The sequence below is a fragment of the Nyctereutes procyonoides genome, unplaced genomic scaffold, assembly GCF_905146905.1.
Source record: "Nyctereutes procyonoides isolate TBG_1078 unplaced genomic scaffold, NYPRO_anot_genome, whole genome shotgun sequence".
NCBI classification, from domain to species: domain Eukaryota; kingdom Metazoa; phylum Chordata; class Mammalia; order Carnivora; family Canidae; genus Nyctereutes; species Nyctereutes procyonoides.
This window is the reverse complement of record NW_026575146.1, coordinates 87,921,633-87,945,005: the sequence shown is the minus strand read 5'-3', so window position 1 is coordinate 87,945,005 and position 23,373 is coordinate 87,921,633. Positions and strand designations below refer to the sequence as shown.

At 55.7% G+C, this 23,373-nt stretch overlaps 1 protein-coding gene across 1 annotated transcript; it reads right to left on the bottom strand.

The window, feature by feature from the left end:
- Positions 1–227: 227 nt before the first annotated feature.
- On the bottom strand, positions 228–19,292 carry LOC129500155 (neurofilament heavy polypeptide-like). Its single transcript, XM_055310278.1, has 5 exons — positions 19,242–19,292; positions 16,171–18,473; positions 12,263–12,408; positions 4,951–5,189; positions 228–4,457 (listed from the first exon to the last, which is right to left on the bottom strand). The coding sequence occupies exons 1-4, from the start codon at positions 19,290–19,292 to the stop codon at positions 4,957–4,959; spliced, it is 2,733 nt and encodes a 910-aa protein (XP_055166253.1). The 3' UTR covers positions 228–4,457; positions 4,951–4,956.
- Between the last annotated feature and the right edge of the window lie 4,081 nt (positions 19,293–23,373).

The following is a 23,373-nucleotide window of genomic DNA, read 5'->3' as shown; positions in this document are numbered from 1 at the left end:
GTAAGGGACGTGCTGGCCCGGCGCGGCGGGGGGGGGGGGGGAGGGGCGGGGAGGGGGAGGGGCGGGGGCTGCGCGGGGCGAGGAGGGGCCTCCGCGCAGGCGCGGGCGTCAGCATCCCGGATCCCGGGTTCTCCGGTGCGCGCCGGGATAACAGCGACTCTCAAGGGTTGTTCGGCAGCAGAACGACGTGAAACGTGTAGATTTGGGGGCGCCGGGGGGGGGGGGGCTCGGGGCGTGACCCCGGGTCCCGGGATCGAGGCCCGCGTCGGGGCCCCGCGGGGAGCCCGCCTCTCCCCGGCCCGAACAGAGCGTCTAACACAATGAACCGTGTGGAGGCGTGGACCAAGGACCAAGGACCAAGGACCGTGGGTGCTGACGTCGCGGCACCACTTCCCGGCCTGCGCTCAGCGCCCGGGACCCTTGAAGCGCGCCCCTTGCTGGGGTAGCTCCGGAGACACAGGCCTCCTTGCCTCCGTCCTGTGGAGGGAGAACCAGGCCCTGCGACCCCTACAGTACAACAGCCTCCGTGTGCTGCGCCGCAGGAGCTCGGCCTGCTCAGCTGTGCTCGGGGAGCTCGGGGCTAGCGGAGCTCCCACGGCGCACGTCGGCCGCCTTGGCCAGTGTTCGGGCCTGGAACCAGGCCTCTCCCTTATGCGTACTCCATTGACGCCCACGCTCTGTCCCCCGAGCGGCGTTTCTCTTCTTCAGACAAATTAGGTAAGACACGGGAGCTGCAAGCTTTAGAGGTGGAAACCACATTGGGACTAGGTTTTGAGCGTGAACAAAGACCTTCCAAGTGCTTCATCAGACCTCCCCAAGGTCACTGACCCTGCGCTGTGAAAAGTCCCCTTGTTTCCAAACATCTTACTGTTAACAAAGCGTAATACTTGCAACCCTCCGCGTCCCAGGAAGCTCTAGCACGTGACTTATTTTTTAAAGTTTTACGAGTTTATTTCAGAGAGAGAAAAAAACGCAAGACCTGGGAGGGAGGGAGAAGCAGACCCTCCTCCCCCTCCTCCTACCCGGGAGCCTGATGCAGCGCTTGGGATCACGACCTGAGCTGAAAGCAGATGCTTCACCAGGTGGGCCTCCCAGGGACCCCTATCCTACAAGTTTCAACTGAGTTACTTACACTTCTAGAGCAACCGTTCAAGCTCCTGACTTGCCGTGTTTTGCACCAGTCACCTCCTGCTGTCGTCTACTGACCCGAGGTAGCATCTGAACTTGTTGCACATGCAGGACCCTGGAGTGAGGCCCAAGTATCTACATGTCAGCAGGAACCAGCGATGGTTCCCACGTGAATTAGCGTTTGCGAAACACCATTTTATTTTTATTTCTTCTACCAAATGTCTGCTGGAAAGCACCCAGAAGCAAGCCGAACTGGCAAAGTCTTTTGAGGAATTGCACTGCACAGGGACAGAGAAATGGAGCAGTGGCTACAGAGGTAAAAGTTGCTTTTTAAACAGCTGTGTTGGGATAAATTTCACATGGCAGAAAATCCATCCATCCACTAAAGTTTGCCGTTCAGAGACTCCTGGTGTATTCACAGAATCATGTACCCATTCCCACTACTTGATTCCAGGGGATTGTTTACACCCCAAAAGAAACCCTACACCTCTGGGCACCCAAGCACATTCTCCCCTGCCCCAGCCCCTGACCCCTATCCATTGGTCTTCAGTCTCTGCAGATTGCCTATTCGGACATTAGCTACGCATGGAATTGTGCTCTGTGCGGTCCTTTATGACGGGCTCACACTTGCGGCTTGTGTTACGTCCTGTTGCAGAGACACCAGAGAGAAGACCCCACGTCCCAAAGGGCCCCCGGCTCGGCAGGCCCTCCTGCCCGGAAGCCTAGGTGCCTGTGCCACCCGCCTGGGGATGAGCGGGACCCTTTCCCGTGCCAGCGGGGCCAGGCCTCCGAGAGGGAGGGCCTCCAGGCCAGTCGGGGCGGCGGTGGACGGTCCCTGGGAGGCAGCCCCGGGAGCTGGGGGCCAGGCTGGTTCCTGTTTGGTTTCGGGACAGGTGCATAATGCACGTGTTTACACCCTGGAATCCCCCCGGGCACGAGGTGCCACACCCGGAGATCCTGGTCCACCTGTGCGGCTTCCTCTGAGCCAGGCTCTCCCTGCCCGGGAACCCCGAGCGGTCCCCAGCACCAGTTCCCGTTTGTCTTTCTCTTTATTCCCCCCAAGCCCGTAAGTGTGAAGTTGCCGTGGGGCACACGCGGTGTAGGCAGCCGATCTGAATCCCAGAGGCCCATCCCCGTCTCCTCCGCATTGAAGTCAGTGATGACGCTGCCCAGGAGGCACCTTGACTCCCTCCCTGGTGCTCGGCCCTGGGGCGGCTCCCTCCTCTCCCGCTGCCCCAAACAGCAGGGCCCTGGGCGTCTTGATCTCGTTTCCATTGAGATTCTTGTCTCGTCCTGTCCCCCTGAAGTGCAGTGTCTTGGCTGGAAAGTGTGTGCAGCTTCCTGGTTCCTGAGCCTTTTCTTCTTCAAGCCTCTCTCCCAGAGGACCGTGTCCCGGCGCGTGGTCGCCGCCGCTCTGTGTGCGTCGTCATCCTGCGGCCCTGCCAGTTTGGGTCGGGTCGTTTGTATGGACGTTCACCCATTAATCGTTCAGGCCTTTGCTTCGTTGCAAAGGAGAAGGGGGAAAGGCCGTCCCTGAGACGCACACGAATGAAAGAAACAGCCACCACGTCAGTAGTGGAGAGAAACCCCTCGCGGCTCCCCCTGCCTGCCAGCATCTGGGGTCCCCACGGCTGCCCCGAAGCTGCAAGTCAGGCGGCCGGGCCCCAGCTTCGCCTCCTGACCCGCCGTTAGCAAGTCTTCCGAGAAGCCTCCTCTGGCCAGTAAAGCCATTTACCTCCCCACAGCCCCCTTCCCGGGGTGGTTTAGGCCAGTCCGGGCGGATCTTCATTCCCATATTTTGATTGTTCCGGATCGAGACACGTTCTGGTTTCTCTGCAGACACGTTGCAGGACACATGGTGACGCTGTGCTCGTGGCTTATTCAAACCTCAGGAAGACCCCAGCCCCCTGCCCAGGGGAAGTCCTAACAGGGCATCCTTGAGGAGCCACCTGCTGGCCTGGCAGGTGACCCAGGGAGACAGAGGGAAGGGAGAGGATGCGCCGCCTTGCCCACTAGATGGCTCCTCTCAACAAGTAGTGGGGAGAGGACCACCTCCTTCCAACCCTGGAGCCCCAGGCCTCACTGCCCCCCCCCCCACGTTGCAACACACCTCCGTCGTGTTTACATCCAACCCAGACATCTCAGAAAACGGAAAAATAAGAGAGCTCATTCCAGCTAAAAATACAAACATCTGCCCGCGAAGAGCCTTGCCCGGCGCTGTCGTGTCTACACCCAAAGCAGGTTAATAACCGGCCCGAACAGATGGTTTCTTTCTATAATTACTGGGTCCCCCACCCCCACCAAGGCTCCTCCTCGGCTGCCTCTTTGCCCTGCTGGCAGCCCCCTGCTGTTTCCAGCCACCCCGTTGTCACTGCCCACCTGCCACCACCCTGCCAGCGTAGGGGCCAGCCCACAGCCAGCCCTCTGCTCAGGCTGGGACCCCCTCACCCTCTGCTGGGAGTCAGCCACTGGGCCTGGGGGGCGTGCGTCAACACCACCTGGGGAGAGGGCCAGCAGGAGGCCACCCCGGCCTTGTCACCCCCATTAGCAAAGGAAACCGAATCCAACCAAGATGTCCACAAGCACCCATCTAATAAGGAATTGTGATACACCCTCCTCCTGTGTCTTGGTGCAGATGCAGTGAGATGTGTACCCCAAACCCTGTGGCGGGGAGGGCACCTTACGGACACTCCCTGTCTCGAAAGAACTTTGATTGAATGTAAGACCTTCAGAAACCCCGCAGACTTTTTGCTCCGGCAGTCTTACTCTGGGGAATGTGTCTGAACGACCGTCTGTCCGAGTCCAAGATGTGACGGAAGGTGAACACAGAATGTTCGCTGCAGCAGTGAAAACCACACCGGGGACCGGGCTCGGTGCCGGGATGCTCCACGCCATGACGCATATTCACAAGACATTTTGAAGGACGACGTCACAGATGTTGGTGTTAATTGGTAACAACGTGCAAAGAAGTCTGAACGGGAAGAACGTGAGTGTGTTGGAGATGCCGACACGTGGTATTAGAAGCTGTGCTGAAGCTGGAGGAATGTGTAACACAGTCCTTTAAGGGTGATTTTCTGGATGGTAACACTGAAAAGTGGTCTCCTGATGCTTTTCTGCATTTTTCTAAGCTTTCATCAATAAACACAAACGCAAGGAAATGATTATGGTTTCCAAAGACCATTTCAAGGGGAGTAAGGGAAAACCCAAGACCGGGGCACGGTGGCTGCCCCCGGGGAGGGGGCTGGGGTAGGCCTGCATGCAGGGGGAAGCCTCGCCTTTCCATCTGTCCTCTCTGGAGTCTTCCGAGTTTTGCACCAGGCTCTAATTACCTGTTAAAAGAATAAATAAATGAAGATTTTGCAAAGGAGACACAGAAGGAAACACTAAAGCACAGGAGGCGAGGGGAGAGCCGGAGGGAGAGCCAGGAAAGTGCTTTCTCCTCCCGAGTTAGGACTGGAGGTCTGCTCTGCGCTCTTGGGCCCAAAGCCCCTCCCAGGGCACCCCAGGACCCTGCTGGTCCCGGGTGACTTCACTCAGGAAGGGCTGCTCCATCTGCTTCAACTCTGGTCAGGAGTTGGGTCAGTGTCTTTCCCAGGAATAAAGGCCGGCAGGCCAGGGGGTGGGAGGGGCTCCCGGGGACATCAGTGTGGGGCGTCCGGACCAGGACTCTCATATCTCATGGGTTCAGAGACTTGAGCCCAACACATGAATAATGAATGGGTGGGGCTTACCCCAACTTCCCAATCACCTTCTATGAATTAGGAGAACCATCTGATTGGCCTACTGTGCTTATAGGTCAGGAGAGTCATCTAGTCAACTTACTGAAGTTTATTCGTTGAGGTACTTTTTCAGCTTCCACAGTAGCTGCTGCTTCAGGTCCTCACTACCCATGACCAGTCTGTTCAGCTCCTTGTCATCTGTGTACTTCAGATCCCTGATGATGCCCTTACATTCATTCAAGAGCTTTTGCTTCTTATCAGGTGGCAGCTCCATTAGAGCCCGAGGAATTGACTTTGAGAGTCCGCATATCCATGCATCTAAAGGACTCCAAGCCTCCTCCTCTAAAAACAAGGAAGGTTGAATAAGTTGGGCCTTATCCATACACAAAGGCCTAGGTTCCTGCTGGGAGCACGCCCGCGGCCATGACGAGTGGGCACATTCCTGAGCAGGCCAGCACAGCCTCGGCCTCATGTCCCCTCCACCCACAGTCGGGGGGCAGAGGTTTATGGGGACTTTGGTCCATTTGGCTCAGATAATTGACACCCAGCATGCCCATCATTAAGCTCTGCCCTCACAGGTGCAGCACGAGGTGTCTCCTCGCAGCTGCGCCAACTAAAATCTTCCCCAGGGCCTGGAGGTCTCCTGCTTCCCACAGAACCCTCTAGTCTGAACGCAGAGAGCTGAGAAGCAGGTGCATTTTCAAGGAGAATCATCTCAGTGGTGGGGCTGGGTCTTCCCCATCATGCACTCTTTGTCCCTGAACTTTGGAAATGTCAACTGAAAGCACATGGTTAAGGGACCCTGGGGACAGAGGAGACCCATACTCTGGAGGCCGTGGTTGTCCACGCCAGCCCTCCAGAGTTGTATGGTGATAATCATACAATGTAGGTTACCCTACTCCTACTCTTCCCGTTACCTCAAAGGGGCATAATCGACATTTTTAAAAGAAAATTTAGGATCCAGTTTCGGGTGCACGACTTTGGGACTCGAGGGCTTGTGTCGAGGGACGGTTGTATCTGGTCGGGTGGGCTGCAGGTTTGCTACAGGAAGGGGCCCTGGGGCGGGGGAATCACACTCGGGTGCCCTCTGGGGCCAGGCAGGAATGAGGGCGGCTCAGGGAGCCTGTGAGTGACCGGGAGCTGGGTCCCTGCCTAAAGGATGGTGACTACCCCTTGCTGGCCCATGGCTACCACACGTATGCCAGTTTTCTTCATTAAAAAGTGCGGTGAGAAGGCTTTCAAGATGGTAGAGGAATTGGAGACTCATTTTAGACTCAAAGACCAGACCCCTCCAGGTTGAGTGTAAGGTAGTGGAGGACCATCTATCATGGTAATGGACGTCAAAAGAAAGCTCAAGTAGGAACCCTTCTATAGACAAATTAGAATTTAAAGACTCAAGAAATGAAGAAAGACACTATGTCATAATTAAAGAGTTTATGCAGCAAAAGGCTCTAAAAATTGTAAATGATGCCTGTAACACGGGAGCAGACAATTATAGAAACCAATTAATATCAAAATTAAAGAAATGATAATACAATAACAGTAGGGTACTCTTAACACCCCACTCACAGCAATGGAGAGATCATCTAAGCAGAATCACCAAAGAAACAACAGCTTTGAATGACACACTGGACCTGATGGACATTACAGATATATACTCAGAGCATGTCATCCTAAAGCAACAGCATACACATTTCTCAACTGCACATGGAAAATTCTCCAGAGCAGATCACATACTGGGTCACAATGCAGGTCTCAACTGGTCCCACAAGATTGGGAATATTCCCTGAATATTTTCAGACCATAATGCTCTGAAAACAAATCAATCACCATAGGACATTTGGAAGGAACTCAAGTACTTGGAGATTAAAGAGCATCCTACTAAAGAATGAATGAGTCAAAAAAAAATAAAAATAAATTTTAAAAAAGAATGAATGAGTCAACCAGAAAAATAAAGAGTTTAAAAAATTCATGGAAACAAATGAAAATGAAAACACAACTGTTCTACATATCTAGGATAGAGCAAAGATGGTCTGAAGAGGAAGTACACAACAATATAAGCCTTTCTCAAGAAACAAGAAAAGTCTCAAATACACAACCTAACCTTACATGTTAAAGGACCTGGAGAAAAAAAAAAAAACAGGAAATACATCAGGAGAAGAGAAATAATAAAGATAAGTCCAGAAATCAATGACATAGAAACCAAAAGAACAGTGAAACAGATCAGCGCAATTAGGAGCTGGTTCTTGAAGGATTGATAACATCGATGAACCCCTAGCCTGACTTCTGAAAATGAAAAAAAAAAAAAAGGACCCAAATAGATAAAATCACGAATGAAAGGGATATCTACCAACACCGAGGAAATACAATTATAGGAACATATCATGAGTAAGTATACGCCAACAAATTATGCAATCTGGAAGAAATGGATGCATTCCTGAAAACTTACAAACTAATGAAACCGAAACAGGAAGAGCTAGAAAACCTGAACAGACCCATAACCAGCAAGGAAACTGAAGCAGTAATAGGAAATCTCCCAACAAACAAGAATCCAGGGCTGGATGGCTTCCTAGGGGAATTGTACCAAACATTTAAAGAATTAATATGTATTCCTCTGAAGTTTTTCAAAGAGTAGCAATGAAAGGAAAACTTCCAAACTTGTTCTGTGAGGCCAGCAAAACCTGATACCAAACCAAAGATCCCACCAGAAGGGAGACCGATAGACCAATATCCCTGATGAACAATGATGCAAAAATTCTCACCAGGATACTAACCAGTGAGATCCAACAGTACATTGAAAGGATTATTCACCACAACCAAGTGGGATTTATTCCTGGGCTGCAAGGGTGGTTCAACATCTGCCAATCAATGTGCATCACAACATTAATAAAAGAAAGATCTAGAACCATAGGATCCTCTCAATAGATGCAGAAAATTAATTTGACAAAGTACAGCATCCTTTCTTGAAAACTTTCCATGGTGTGGGGATAGAACATACCTCAATATCATAAATTCCATTTATGAAAACCCCACAGCAATGGTCATTCGCCTTGGGGAAAAACATAGCTTTCCCCCCAAGGTCAGGAACGTGACAGGGATGTTGATTCTTATCTATGTTGTTCAACACCGTATTAGAAGTCCTAGCCTCAGCAATGAGACCACAAAAATAAATAAAAGGCATCCAGCTAGTATTGAAGAAGTCAAGCTCTTATCTCTGCAAACTGACATGATAGTTTGTGAAAAACCAAAAAGACTCCACCCCAAAATTGCTAGAACTCCTACAGGAATAGCAATGTGGCATTTTACAAAATCAATGCACAGAAATCCTTTGCATTTCTGTACACTCACAATGAGACAGAAGAAAGAGAATTTAGGAAGCTGATCCCTCAAAGAATTGCACCAAAACCATAATATACCTAGGAATAAACCTAACCAAAGAGGCAAAGGATCTGTACTTAGAAAACTATAGAACACTCATGAAGATATTTGCAAATGACCTATCAGATAAAGGGCTAGTTTCCGAGATCTATAAAGAACTTACTAAACTCAACACCCAAGAAAGAAAAAATCCAATCATGAAATGGGCGGAGGACATGGACAGAAATTTCACCAAAGGAGACGTAGACGTGGCCAACAAGCACACGAGAAAATGCTCCGCATCACTGTCCATCAGGGAAATACACATCAAAACCACAATGAGATCCCACCTCACACCAGTGAGAATGGGGAACATTAACAAGACAGGAAACCACAAATGTTGGAGAGGATGTGGAGAAAAGGGAACCCTCTTACACTGTTGGTGGGAATGTGACCTGGTGCAGCCACTCTGGAAAACTGTGTGGAGGTGCTTCAAAGAGTTAAAAATAGACCTGCCCTACGACCCAGCAATTGCACTGCTGGGGATTTACCCCAAAGATTCAGATGCAGTGAAACGCCGGGACACCTGCACCCTGATGTTTCTAGCAGCAATGTCCACAGTAGCCAAACTATGGAAGGAGCCTCGGTGTCCATCGAAAGATGATGGATAGAGAAGCTGTGGTCTATGGATACAATGGAATATTCCTCAGCCATTAGAAGGGATGAATACTCACCATTTGCTTCGATGTGGATGGAACTGGAGGGTACCATGCTGAGTGAAGTAAGTCACTCAGAGAAGGACCATATCATATGCTTTCACTCATACAGGGATATAAGAAATAGTGAAAGGGATTATAGGGTAAAGGAGGGGAACTAAGTGGGAAAAATTAGAGGGAAGACAAACCATGAGAGACTCCTCTAACTCTGGGAAACAAAAAAGAGGTAATGGAATGGGAGGTGGGCAGGGGGATGGGGTGACTGGGTGACCCCACTTGATGGGATGAGCACTGGGTGTTATATGTTGGCGAACTTCAATTTAAAAAAAAAAACACTCATGAAGGATACTCAGGAAGACACGCAGAAGTGGAAAAACATTCCATGCTCATAGATTGGAAGAACAAACACTGTTAACATATCTATGCTGCCCAGAGCAGTCGACACATTTAATACAATCCCTATCAAAATACCATCAACTTTTTGAATACAGCCGGACAAATAATCCTAAAATTTGCATGGAACCAGAAAAGACCCCAGATTACCACAGGAATTTTTAAAAAGCAAAACAAAGGTGGAGACATCACAATGCCTGACTTCAAGCTTTATTACAAAGCCATCAGTCATCATGAAGACAGTATGTTCCTGGCATAAAGGCAGACACGTGCTGGATCAGAATACAGAACCCAAAAGTGGACGCACAACTCTATGGTCAACTCATCTTTAACAAAGAATATCAAATGGAAAAAGAACAGTCTCTTCAATAAATGGTTTTGGAACAATTGGACAGCCTCGTGCAGTATAATTTAACTGGACCCTTTTCTTACATACAAAAACAAAAACAAAAAAAAAAAACTTCAAAATGGATGAAAGATCCAATGTGTGACAGGAACCCATCAAAACCCTAGAGGAGACAATAGGCAGCAACCTCTGACCTCGACCACAGTAACTTCTTCCTTGCCCTGTCTCCAAAGACAAGGGAAACAAAAGCAAAAATGAGCTATTGGGACTTCAAGATAAAAAGCTTCTGCACAGCAAAGGAAACAGTCAACAAAACCAAAAGAAAGCCTACAGAATGGGAGAAGATATTTAAAAATGTTTATTGATAAAGGGCTAGTATCCAAAATCTATCAAGAACTTACCAAGCTCAACACCCAAGAAAAACAATTCAGTCATGATATGGGCAGAAGAGATGAACAGACATTCTCCAAAGAAGACCTACACATGAAAAACAGACGCATGAAAAAATGCTCCTCATTTCCACATGAGGGAAATACAAATCAAAATGGCAATGAGATAACACCTCACACCAGTGAGAATAGCAAGCATTAGCAAGTCAGGAAACAGGAAATGTTGGTGAAGATGTGGAGAAAGGGGGAACCCTCAACAATGTTGGTGACAATGCAAGCTGGTGCAGCCACCGTGGAAAACTGGAGGTTCCTCAAAATTTTGAAAACAGAGCTATCTTCCAACCCAGGAATTCCACTACTGGGTATTTACCCCAAAGATACAAATGTAGTGAATGGCAGTGGCAACTGTACCCCAATGTTTATAGCAGCAATGTTCACAATAGCCAAATTATGGAAAGAGCCCAGATGTCCATCCACAGGTGAATGGATAAAGAAGAGGTGCTGTGTATATACAGTGGACTACAATGGGCATCAAAAAGCATGAGATCTCGCCATTTGCAACAACATGGATGGAAGTAGAAGGTATTATGCTAAGTGAACTGAGTAACTCAGAGAAAGAATTATCATATGATCTCACTGATACGTAGAATTTAAGAAGCAGAACGGAGGGTCATAGGGAAGAAAGGAAAAAATAATCAGATGGAATCAAAGAGGGAGATAAACCATAAAAGACTCTTAATCATAGGAAACAAGCTGAGAGTTGCAGACGGTGGGGGTTGAGGGGAGAGAGTGCCCAGTGATAGGCAGTGAGGAGGCCTGCGATTTATGAGCAGTGGGTATTGTATAAGCTGCTGGATCCCCAAGTAACAATACACTATATGGAAGTTATTCAATGTAAATTGAACATAGTAAAAATGCTTAAGATGAAAAAATATACATGAGGAAGCCCAGCATTCTTTGAAAAATCTCTAAATATATTTTAATTAAAAATAAGAAGTCTCATGATTCTTAAAGATCATGACGAGATGGTAATGGATGCAGCGCAGCTACTTAGTGACCCTGAAAGGGCAGAGCCTGGACAGGAGAGACGCTGGGGTCACGTGGACAAACCTTGCAAGGACCCCCTGAACCAGAGGTCGTGGCGGGCGTCCCCAGGGAGGCCCCGTGGAGGTCCCGTGTCCCTGAAAAGGGGCCATGAGCCGGGCGCCCCTCCTCCTCCGAAGGTCTGGGACAGGAAGGGACCGTTGACGCGAGAACTAGCAAAGTCCCGATCGAGCCCGGGAACGGAGAATAGTGACGCGTCGGGGCTGGTTGCTGACTTGTGACAAATGCACCGCAAGGACGCAAGATGGGAACGTGGGGGGAACGGAAGCGGCTGAGGGGTTTGGGGGGTTCTCCGCACGGTCCGCCAGCCGCTCTGTGCTTCGCCGGCCCGGTCCAGGTGAAGGGTTTCTCTGAAAGGAGACACCGGGGCCAGAGGGGCCCGGGCCTGAGTGGACCCCGCCAGGAGGCGGGAGCCTGCAGCCTCCCAGGAGGCCCGGCGTGGACGCAGCTGGAAACCCGCTCCTCCCCGGGACGGAGCCAGGCCGGCCTCGGGCCCGGAGGCGGAACGCGGCCCCGGCCAGGCTGCCCCTCGGCCGCAGAGGAAGGAGGACTCGGGAGGGGAAAGCAGTCGTTCCCAAGGTCTGCTGAACGTCCCCCACGACGCCCGAGAGACGCCTCAGCCGGCGGCAGGTGCGCTCATCTGCACCTGGACGGCTGTTGCTGCTCCGGCCTGGGCCCGTCTGCTCCGGACCCGGCCGTCTCTCCCCACGAGCAAGTGGAGAAGGGCCCCCCCGGCTCTGCTCGTGGGTGCTCGGCCGTGCCAGCCTCCCCCGGCTCCCTCTGCAGGGACACGTAATGGTGCCAGGGCCAGGAGGCCGGCGGGGACCCAGCACGGCCCCACTGTCGGACGCTGGGACACGTCCCTGCGGGGAGAGGCGCCCCGGGTCTGGGTGGACACGTGCCATTTGCAAGGATGCCCGGATTCCTGAGACATTCAGGCTCAAGCCCGTGTTTCCCATAGGATGAGTTAGGTACACGGAGACCATGTCACAGAAGCAACCTCAGCTCAAAGCATCGCACACGGTCACCCTTCCGTGGGGTCTCTGTGGCGTCAAGGCTGTTTGTACGAGGCCCTGGAGACTGGCTGCCCCGCGCGGAGCTTGCACTTACCAGCAGTTTCTTTGGGTTGGGCTCTGAACAGACCTACAAAGAAACCCCAAAACCTTGTGCCCTTCTTTTTAGCTATCTTCCTCTCCTCAGCGATGGAGCAGAGCACCATCATGATGCCTTCTTCTTGGACGGATTCCCTGATGAACCTGGAAGAAGCATTTCAAAGGGAGAGTGTTAATGAGCATCAGAGTATTTCTGCCCAAACGCTACTCCTCCTAGTGTCGAGGCCGAGTGGACGGCAGCAGCACGGCCGTATGCATACAGAGGGCACCCAGCCCTGAGGGCCGTTCCTTGGCTCAGATGAAGCAGGTGGCACTTAGTTAACAAGCAGATGGAATCGGACCGGACGGAAGGTCTTCCCTGCCCTCTGCTTAACCTCTGCTGTATGACAGGAAGGAGCAAGGCCAGGACGCGCTCCCCCCAGCCAACCGCGGAGGCCAGTGCACCCTCCTGGCGTCTGCGGCCTTCTGCTGGCTCCTGCATCCCCGGGGCCTGGAGCCTGGTGGGGGGCATGACGCCCCGGCCTCGATCCCGGCCCTGGGACGGGGCAGGGGAAGGCGCTGGACACGGGGACCGCGTGTGCCCGCCCTGGGCCCCTGAGCACACTCGCCCAGTCCTGCGTGTGAAGTGCAGACACACCAGCTACAGGCTGAGCTGCCGAGGGTCTGAGGGGATCGGAGGCGGGCACCCAGCGGGGGTCAGGGTGGCCCTGGTGGATATTCTCTCACCCATACACGCCTCTGGCTTTTGCACGAGCAGCCCCTCCTGATGCCAGTGGGGCTCCGCATGTGAGCTGCGAAGGCAGGGCCAGGTGACCTGGGAAGGGCCACAACCCAAGAGGTGACACAGCCGCAGAAATGCAGGGGGTTGCAGGTCGGGACAGACAGACGGACCTTCGCAACGATGAGCTTTGAGGAGCTCCCTGAGGTCAGGAAGCTGATGGCCACACGGGTGGGAAGTGGGCAGGCAAGCGGGGCACGGGCAGCATGGGCTCTGCCCAGGTGGGGCGCGTGGGGAGCACAGCGCTGACGGACCACCTGATGGGCCCCGGGAGTAAGGCCCAAGAGGCCGGGAGCTGCTGCTGCTTCCCCGGCTTCAGCTGGACCCCAGGCGGGAAGGGCCCCTCCCTTCCATGACGCCCGAGTCCTCAAGCATCGCTGAGGGACCTCGACTCGGCAGGGGGCAGACCCTGTTGCTCAATAACGTCTGCTGACATCTTTCCCCCCAAGGGTCCTCCAGCACCAGGCTCTAAGGCGACGGTACCCTCCCGGTCCTGGGAGAGAACCGGGAGCCCTTACCACAAGTCTGTGGGTCTGCGGCGTGGCCACAGGCAGGCCCCAGGGCTTCTGTGCAGTCCTAGGAGCGGTCAGAGCATCCCGCGCTCTGGCCCCCAGAGTTCCTGAGGTCCCGGGGTCCCCACCGTGCACGGGACTCCCTGCCCGCCTTGCCACGTACAGCCACGATGCGGGCTGAGCTGCTGCCTTTGCCACAAGCCTCCAGCTGGCATCCTAACCGCAGTGTGGACAGCAAGAGCTTAGGAGAGCACGACCCAGGGCTCCTGCCACCTGCCACGTTGCCCTCGAGCTCACAAAGCGCCACCCACATCCCCCCAACGTGTCTGCTTGACCAGGTGGGGTGTGGAGGCCGCGCAGGGTGCTCCAGGGCCTGGAGGAGGTCAGGTGCGCCTGCCCCGCCCTGGCTCCCTGCGTCCCGGACCTGCCAGGACACCCGTGGCGCCCCGGCTCCTTTCCCCGTACTGCAGCCCTGGCACAGAGTCCAGGCCCCTCCTCCACCCTGGAAGCGAGCCGCCGGGACGGGCGAGCCCCGTGCACACACGCGTCACAGTAACGCACTAGCGTCCTAAGGGCAACCGGACTGCACCTGGCGCGAGTCCCTGAGAGAGGAGGGGGCGCGGGCTGGGACTTGGTTTACCCGGCCCGCAGGTGCTGCGCAGCTATGCCAGCAAAATGAGTTTTGTGTCAGATACTAATGTATTTCGCGTATTGAGAACCCACGGGTCTCATTTCACGGCAGGTCCCTTCGTAGAGCGAGCGGTCCTCCCGGGTCCCCGCTGTGTCCTTCACACCCGGCTCATGCCGGCTTTCTGGCCGTCCGCTGTGCTGGGGAGCAGGGAGGCCGCGGGCAGTCCTGGCAGGCCCTCTGGAGGCGGCGGTGAGCTGCCCGCTGCGGGCTCCCGAGGAGCCCACCATGGGCTGCGGGGCTGGCTGCCCTCACCGGTGGGGAGGGCGCACCCGCACTCACACTGCGGGCGAGGAAATGCGCGGAAAGGGGCAGGAGAGGCCCCCCCAGTGTCCCTCAGGGAGCCTAGCTCCCCAGCTGCTCTGAATGACTTCCCAGCAACGCCAGGGGCTAGGGAGGCCTCGTGGTGCAAACGGCACCCCCGGGCCCCCCGGGGCCCAGCAGGGCACAGGCCAGGGCTGCGCAGAGCTGGGGAGCCAGCCGGTGTCGGGCGGTGGACGCGGCCCTTCCGGGGCCCGGGCAGGAGCGGCCCACCTCTGCCCGGGTGCAGGGGCTCCCCACCGAGGCCTCACTGCGAGACACCCCTGGGTGAAGCTCCTTGGGGCCTCATTAGCAGGTAGAGCATCACCCGACCCCGCGGAAGGGCTGGGACCCGGGGCCCGGGGCCTCGCTGAAAGCCCGGCTCCTGACTCGTGACTTCACCACGCGGGGTGGGAAGTCGGTGCTGCGTCTCCCCACTCCTCGCCTGCCGTCTGTACCGCAGGGACGCGGGGGGACAGGCCTCAGGGTGGGCCGGCGCCTCCCCACGGCGCACGTATTTCACCAGCAGGTTCACGCACAAACGGGCTCTGGGCCCAGAGAGCCCCTCTGCTGCCCGGGGGCTGGGGGGGGAGGGTCAGCGCCAACTGGCGGCCCCAATGTCACCAGCACCAGGCTGGGGTGCTGCACGGCTGGTTCCGGGGAAGAGGGAGGTGAGCCCACCCGGGAGCCCAGCGCGGCTTCTGAGCTGGACCAGGTGGTGCGAGGAGGGGGAGGCTCCGGGGAGGGGGACGCTCGGAGGAGGGGAGGCTCGGAGGGCACCTGGCGGCCTCGCAGAGCCCGGATGTGGCCTCAGTCCCGCCTCTTCTCTGTTGGGCTCTATAGGGTCCCGGCAGGCCTGTCTTCCTCCTTGGCAGGCCGGGGCACATGTCCCCACGGCCCCCGTGGCCCTGTCGCAGCAGCCCCAACTCCTGAGAGACGGGGAGTGGCTGGTGCTGAAACCCCGGCGTCCACGGCCATCTGCGCTGACCTGTCCTGACCAAGCACGGGGCCGCCCTGACCCCTGCCCTAGGGGAGCAGGTGCCTCCTCCCTGTGCCCTGTCCCTGCCCTCCCAGCCATAGGGAGGTCACCCTGCGACCTCTCGGCGTCTCCCCGTGTCTTCTCCTAAAGGCTAAGGAAACTTCCAGCCCCTGGGGAATCTTTACCATCCTCCCATCCCCAGGACCTTCCGGCGGGCGGGCTGGGGCGCTGGCACCCGCATCCTCCTAGGACGCCGTCCTGCACACACCGGAGGGGCGCACAGCCGGTGACCCCGGAGCTCACGCACACCCCAGCCACTGCGGACGCCCTGCTCGGCGCCAGCGCCCTGAGTCCCGCCCCCGGGGTCACAGCCCCCTAGGCCGCTTGCTCTGCCTCTGCCGTGACTCGGCCTCTCTGTGCCTCAGTGGTTCATACGGGCCCTGGTGCCGGGGGGCGGGCCCTGCAGCCCCTAGGTCTCCTGGCACTGCGCCCCGGGCGCTGGCCTCTCTGTGGGGACCCAGGCCCTGCACCTGCTGGGCCGCAGCTGCAGGCAACGGAGGCCCGCCCTCCCCTCGCCTCAGGTAACCCTCCCAGCGCGTCCCCCCTCCTCACACCCCCCTCCAGCCCCCACCTTCTGATCTCCAATCACCTTAGTGCCATGGGCACCACCACTGCCACCACCACCAACACTGCCGATGCCACAATACTCTGCTCCACTGTCATCCCCGCCAGCACTGCTGTCGCTTTCTCCACCAACCCTTCGATTGTCTTCTGCATCACCATCTCCAGGAACATCTCCATAGCCCTTGTCACCCAGGCTTTCGCCTCTGCCGCCATCGTCTTTTCTGCATCTGCCGCCGTCACCTTCTCTTCCTTTGTAGCTGTCATACCGTCCACCAAAGTCTTCACCAACTTGTGTGCTGCCGCCTTTGCCACCACCGCCTTCCCCTCCTGCACCATCTCTGGATCTGTCACCACCGTCTTCTGTGCCTTCACTGCCCATGCCGTGTTCCCCTCCACCGGGACTGTCCTCTCTTCCTCCATCACAGGCCTCCCCTCCGCCATCACCTTCTCCGACAAGATCTCCTTTGTCTTTGTTGTCACCACCGTCATGTCCTGAGCCATCCCCACATCTGCGGTCACTGTTCTCTTCAACAGCACTGCCGCCACCACCACTGTGACCACTACCATTACCACAGTCAACAGTGACGCGGTCATCCTGTGCTGCTCTGGAGCCTTCTTCACCCTCTGCTGCTCGGGAGCCTTCTCCCTCACTCTCAGCTGCTCTGGAGCCTTCTCCTTCTCCTTCTTCACCCCCTGCTGCTCGGGAGCCTTCTCCTTCACCCTCGGCTCCTCTGGAGCCTTCTCCTTCACCCTCGGCTGCTCTGGAGCCTTCTCCTTCTCCTTCACCCCCTGCTGCTCGGGAGCCTTCTCCTTCACGCTCTGCTGCTCTGGAGCCTCTTCCTTCACCCTGTGCTGATCTGGAGCCTTCTCCTTCACTCTTGGCTCCTCTGGAGCCTTCTCCTTCACCCTCAGCTGCTCTGGAGCCTTCTCCTTCACCCTCGGCTGCTCTGGAGCCTCCTGCTTCACCCTCTGCTGCTTGGGAGCCTTCTCCTTCACACTCTGCTGCTCTGGAGCCTTCTCCTTCACCCCCTGCTGCTTGGGAGCCTCCTCCTTCACCCTGTGCTGATCTGGAGCCTTCTCCTTCACCCCCTGCTGCTCGGGAGCCTTCTCCTTCACCCTCGGCTCCTCTGGAGCCTTCTCCTTCACGCTCTGCTGCTCTGGAGCCTGCTTCACCCTCTGCTGCTCTGGACCCTTGTCCTTCACCCCCTGCTGCTCGGGAGCCTTCTCCTTCACCCTCTGCTGCTCTGGACCCTCCTCCTTCACCCTGTGCTGATCTGGAGCCTTCTCCTTCACGCTCTGCTGTTCTGGAGCCTCTTCCTTCACCCTCTGCTGCTCTGAACCCTTGTCCTTCACCCCCTGCTGCTCGGGAGCCTTCTCCTTCACCCTCTGCTGCTCTGGACCCTCCTCCTTCACCCTGTGCTGATCTGGAGCCTTCTCCTTCACGCTCTGCTGTTCTGGAGCCTCTTCCTTCACCCTCTGCTGCTCTGGACCCTTGTCCTTCACCCCCTGCTGCTCGGGAGCCTTCTCCTTCACGCTCTGCTGCTCTAGAGCCTCTTCCTTCACCCTGTGCTGATCTGGAGCCTTCTCCTTCACTCTTGGCTCCTCTGGAGCCTTCTCCTTCACCCTCAGCTGCTCTGGAGCCTTCTCCTTCACCCTCGGCTGCTCTGGAGCCTCCTGCTTCACCCTCTGCTGCTTGGGAGCCTTCTCCTTCACCCCCTGCTGCTTGGGAGCCTTCTCCTTCACACTCTGCTGCTCTGGAGCCTTCTCCTTCACCCCCTGCTGCTTGGGAGCCTTCTCCTTCACACTCTGCTGCTCTGGAGCCTCTTCCTTCACCTTCTGCTGCTCTGGACCCTCCTCCTTCACCCTGTGCTGATCTGGAGCCTTCTCCTTCACCCCCTGCTGCTCGGGAGCCTTCTCCTTCACCCTCGGCTCCTCTGGAGCCTTCTCCACGCTCTGCTGCTCTGGAGCCTGCTTCACCCTCTGCTGCTCTGGACCCTTGTCCTTCACCCCTGCTGCTCGGGAGCCTTCTCCTTCACCCTCTGCTGCTCTGGACCCTCCTCCTTCACCCTGTGCTGATCTGGAGCCTTCTCCTTCACGCTCTGCTGTTCTGGAGCCTCTTCCTTCACCCTCTGCTGCTCTGAACCCTTGTCCTTCACCCCCTGCTGCTCGGGAGCCTTCTCCTTCACCCTTGGCTGCTCTGGAGCCTTCTCCTTCACACTCAGCTGCTCTGGAGCCTCCTTCATGCTCTGCTGCTCTGGAGCCTTCTTCATGCTCTGCTCCTGTGGAGCCTTCGGCCTCATTCGGGGTGGCCTCCGGACTGGGGCTGGCCTAGAGCCTAGAGCCTGAGGGCTCTCCTCCTCCACATGCTCTCCCTGAGGCCAGTCCACCACAACCACCGCCTGCCCGCACTCCATCTGCACCTGCAACCCCAGCCCTGTACCGTAGTCTCCGCTCACTTAAGCTGAGCTTACTTTGGACTTTGCTGAAACGCCAAGAGGCCTCTCCCCTTGGCCTTTGATGGGGGATCTCTGAGCCTTGGGCCCACAGAAGCCCCTCCCCCCATTCATTGGACGTGGGAGAGCTCAAGGTGCTGAGTTAATATTTGCCGAGTGTGTGACCAAAGTCCAACATCAGGGGCTTTCCACGAGCTCCCCATTTCTGGCAGCATTTGTCTCTGGCTTTGGGAGCTTCAAAGGCTAAGGCTGGGCTTTACTCCTAGGGTTTCAAGGGAAGGGGTGCCCAGCTTCCAGGACTAAGCTGAGGTTGGGGAACCTCTAGGGAGGGTGCAGAGGTGTGTGTGGAGGGATGGCAGGGAATACGCTACGGGGAGTATGGAGAACACCCCCTTTCCCCTGCCCCAGCCACACACGCACGCACACCCGCCCCCTCCCATGAACCAAGCCACCGGCGGGAGAACGACCCGGGAATTCTCCAGCAAGGAGACGCCCCCACGGTGGGAGCTCCTGGGAGAGGGGCGCCCCGCAGTGGACGGAGCTCTGTTGGGGCGCCGCAGCCTTGGGAGCTGCCCGGGGTCTCCCCTTGCCCCCACGCCCCTTCCCGCCGGCAGCTGGGTGTCCCTGCTCCCCTGGGGGGCACCTGCCGGACCTGAGGCTGGAAGGCGGGGAAAGGGGTGCCGTGGGCGCGCATCCCTTCTCGGGCCCCCTTTCTGCCGGGACAGCAGAGACTCCGTCCCTGTTCCCCCAGGGCTTCCCGGCTGGGGCCTCAGGTGCACGAGGCTCCATCACCCCCACGCGCGGCCCTGAGCAGGCGGACTCCGGGGGGAGGCCTGGGCGGATAAGCAGGCGGCGTCTGTGCGGCTTCCATGGGTCGGGACGTCAGCGATGCGAGGGGCACCGTGTCCCCCAGGCCCTGCTCTGGCCACGGCCGCTCCCCTGTCCCCCTGCCTACGCCGGACCCGCCACGCGGGTTCCCTTGGCAGCTGCCCTCAGGCTTGGCTACGGAGCCCACAGGGGAGCCAGCCCGGGGCGAGGCCCGCAGGCCCGGGGCCACCTGCCTGGGTGGGGAGGCCTTTGCGGCCTGGGTGGGGGCCCTGCTGGGCCGGCGGGGTCATGGTGGCCCGCGGGAGCCAGGCATTTCCGTCGAGCGAGCTCCTCAGAACGTCTCCAGGAACCTCACAGACGACAGGCCACGCGGTGGGAGCAAAGCCGCTTCCAGTGACGCCGGGGAGCACCGGGCAAGGCCGCGGCGCAGGGAGCACGGACGCGGCGGGCACCCCGTGCCCCACTCCCAGCGCCGGGCGGGGAGCCTGCTGCTTCCCCGGGACAAAGGCCCTGGGGCCTCTGCTGCGGGCAGGGGAGGGCGCCGCTCTGCCCCCCCCCCCCAGCAAGCACGGGGCCACGGGGCGCAGCCTGGCCAGAGAGCGCCGGGCCTGCAGGAAGCCCCCGCGGACCCTCGTGTGTGTGGATCTGCGAGAATGGGGAGGGGGGGCAAAAGGGAGGTGTCCTCCAGGCCAGAGCCCTTCAGTCCTCTGAGCCAGCCTCTGAGCATTGATGTCGTATCCTGCCACATTGCTGAATTCCTGTATGACTTCTAGCAATTCTGGCGTGGAGTCTTTTAGGTTTTCCACCTAGAGAATCATGTCGTCTGGGAGGAGTGAGAGTGAGCTCTTCTTTGACAATTTGGATGCCTTTTCTTTCTTTTTTGTTCCCTGATTGCAGAGGCTGGGACTTCTAGTACTGTGTTGAACAACAGAGGTGAGAATCAACATCCCTCGTGTTCCTGATCTTAGGGGAGAGACTCTCAGTTTTTGCCCACTGAGAACGATGTTCACTGTGGGGTTTTTGTAAATGGTTCGGGTGATATTGAGGTATGTTCCCTCTAACCCCACACCGAGGAGTGTTTTCATCAAGAAAGGTTGCCTTATTTTATAAAATGCTTTTTCTGCATCGATTGGGAAGATCTTGTCTTGATCTTGTATGGTTCTTGTCTTTTCCTTTATTAATGTGATCTATCGCGTTGATCGATTGAACCACCTTTGCAGCCCAGGAATACATCCCACTTGGTTGTGATGAATAATCCACCCAAGGTCTTGTTAGTTCCTATTGGTTAGTGTCTTGCTGAGAACTTTTACATCCTTGTTCATCAGGGATATTGGTGTGTAATTCTCCATTTTGGTGAGGCCTTTGGTTTGGGAATCGAGGTCATGCTGGCCTCATAAAACAAGTTTGGAAGTTTTCCTTCCATTTTTATTCTTCGAAACAGCTTCAGAAGAATATGCATTAGTTCTTCTTTAAATGTTTGGTACAATTCCCCTGGGAAGCCGTCTCTTCTCTGAACGGTGGAACGCTTGATCTGTTCCACCTTCCTTCACTGCCTATATCATTGTTTCTGCGTTAATCTTTATTAATTCTCTTCTCCTGTTGTGTTTGCTGTTCCTTCTCCAGCTCCTTTAGATGTAAGGTTAGGATGTATATGTGAGACTTTCCTCATTCCTAAGAAAGCCTCATATTGCTATGTAATTGCCTCTTAGGAATACCTTTGCGGTCCAGATTTTCAAATGATTCTATGAATTTTTTGAATAATTTCCTGGGAGATGCAATCCAGACTTTTTATACCCATTTAGGATTTGATCCTGCCTCTGCCCTCCGCAGCCTCTGACAGCTGTGTGAAAGCTCTAGGCCTTGCAGGCCTAAAAGGGATGGCCGCCCTCAGAACGCTCCTAAAGGGGCTGAAGCAAAGAAGTTTGAGGGCTAAGCTGCTCTGCTGGGCCCTCCTACGCTGCGCTGCCTCCCCACCCACACATGACCCAGGAGGCGAAGGGAGGAGGGTACGAGGCCGCTGTCACCAGGTCCCCGGGAACCAGCTTGGCAAAGCATCCGAGGGGCTGCCCAAGGTGCGAGGACGTGATCTGCCTGCAGAGCCTGCCCAGCTGCACGGCAGACATGGATCCCAGGGGAAGGCTCCTCTGATGCGTTCGGCCCGAAAGCGACAGGCTGAGCAGACGTGAGGACTCATAAAACCCACAACTGCTTTGAGACCCAGTTCCTTTTTATGTAAAACAGAAGAAAAGGGGAAAAAAAGAAATGGGTCTGTTTACTCTTTCTCCACATTGAGCTTAATATCGTAGAAGCAGTTTCATGAACAGGCCCCGCAGACCATCATCTCTGCGGCATTAGTTCCAATCGCATTATTGCCTAATCGCAGAGCACCAGAGTGTGTAACGCGGGAGCTGTCATCAGGCGGGGACACGGGGGAAGGAAGGTTTTCACGCAAAGCCCAGGGTTTGGGAAACTGGACCAAGAACAGCAGCAAGGATCCAGCTTCCCCGCCAGCTGCCCTCTGGGATATCCCAACCGTCCACGTCAGGGAGGCAGCAGAGAACACAACGTCCTCAGGTGGCGCCTTATGCTCCCTTAGAGCAGAACCTCACGAGGAGATGGAAGTCCAGGAATGCTGGGTCATCCAGCAGCTACCGTGTCTGTCGCCAGGCTGCATGAGCGGCAGGGAGACACAGGTGAACGTGGCGCCTTTCTGAACACAAGGCAGCTGGTCTCCTGGAGGAGGTTTCTTCCAAAACAGGAAGCCTAGCCCCGAATCCCTAAAGGACGGAGCGGGAGGAAAGGAAAGGGGCAGCGAGGCCACTAGGTCCCCGCCAGCACTTGCTTCCCTTGGGTGTGACCGACTTGTTGAGAACGAGCTTCTGAGGAAGCCAGTGAGGGGTGGCAGGGAAGCAGGAGGAGAAGGGAGAAGACGGCAAGGGCGTGATTCCCAGTGGGCCGCACATTGGGGCGGACCCTTGGGAGGCGCCGAACCATCCCTTACGCCCCAGAGTTTGACCTGCCTCAAGGCAGAGATGGAAAGGGTTTCTTCCCTACGGCGGGCACTCCTGTCTATGGGCTGCTCCAAGTGAGACGATACTCTCCGCTCACAAGGAGGAGGCTCTGGGGCTCCAGCACATCCCGCAGAAGGTTGCGGGTGTGGTCTGTGAGCCAAATCCCACAGATGGTTGGGGAGAGGGGGGTGCGGTAGATGAAAGGGACCCAAGGAGATCAGCTGCCCAACACCCAGTGTGTGCACAGACGGACTCAACCTTGGCAATGAGATACGGGTGGACGATTGGCTCCACACCTGGCCATAAAACTCCAGGCCATAAAGCTCCAAGTGCAACTGGCAACGCACCTGCTCCCTTTCTACTTAGTGCAGGTTTTCCAACTGGATTCTTCCTTTCCAAAGCATGTAGGCGACCCCAGGACCTTCGCACCTACGTATACATTTTTAATTAACGTGTCCGTTTCTACAAAACACATCTAGGATTTTCATGGACATAACGTGAAATCCATAGATCAAGTTGAAGAGAATTGACAGCTTAACAATATCGAGTCTCCTGACCCATGAACGTGGCCTACGTCCCCTCGTTTCTGCGAGTCCCTAATTTCTCTCAGCAGTGTCTTCTAGGTGTCAGTCTCCAGGACTTGCACATCTTTTACCAAATTTATCTGTCGGTGGTTAGAACTTTTGATGCTATCATAAAGTGAGTGGCTTTAACTTTTAATTTCTCACTATTGCTAGTTTAAGGAAATGCAATGTGCTCGTTCACGTTGATCTTTTTCTTGCAACCCTATTAAACCCCCTGTATAAGTTCAATAGCTGTTTTTTGTAGATTCCTTATAATTTTCTACTTAGGTGGATACGGTCAGCAAATTTATAGGGTTTACTTTTTTCCTTTGCGAAATATATGCTGGCTTTTTTCTTTTCGTGTCTTATTGCA

Excerpts from the sequence above, each read along its gene's own strand:
- LOC129500155 (XM_055310278.1), bottom strand. The coding sequence starts at position 19,292 with ATGCGCGCCCACGGCACCCCTTTCCCCGCCTTCCAGCCTCAGGTCCGG. Across the intron at positions 12,409-16,170 it reads GTGGTGCCCATGGCACTAAG|GTTCATCAGGGAATCCGTCC; the intron begins GTGATTGGAGAT and ends TGCTTCTTCCAG. Across the intron at positions 5,190-12,262 it reads CCAACCCAAAGAAACTGCTG|AGGAGGAGGCTTGGAGTCCT; the intron begins GTAAGTGCAAGC and ends CCTTGTTTTTAG.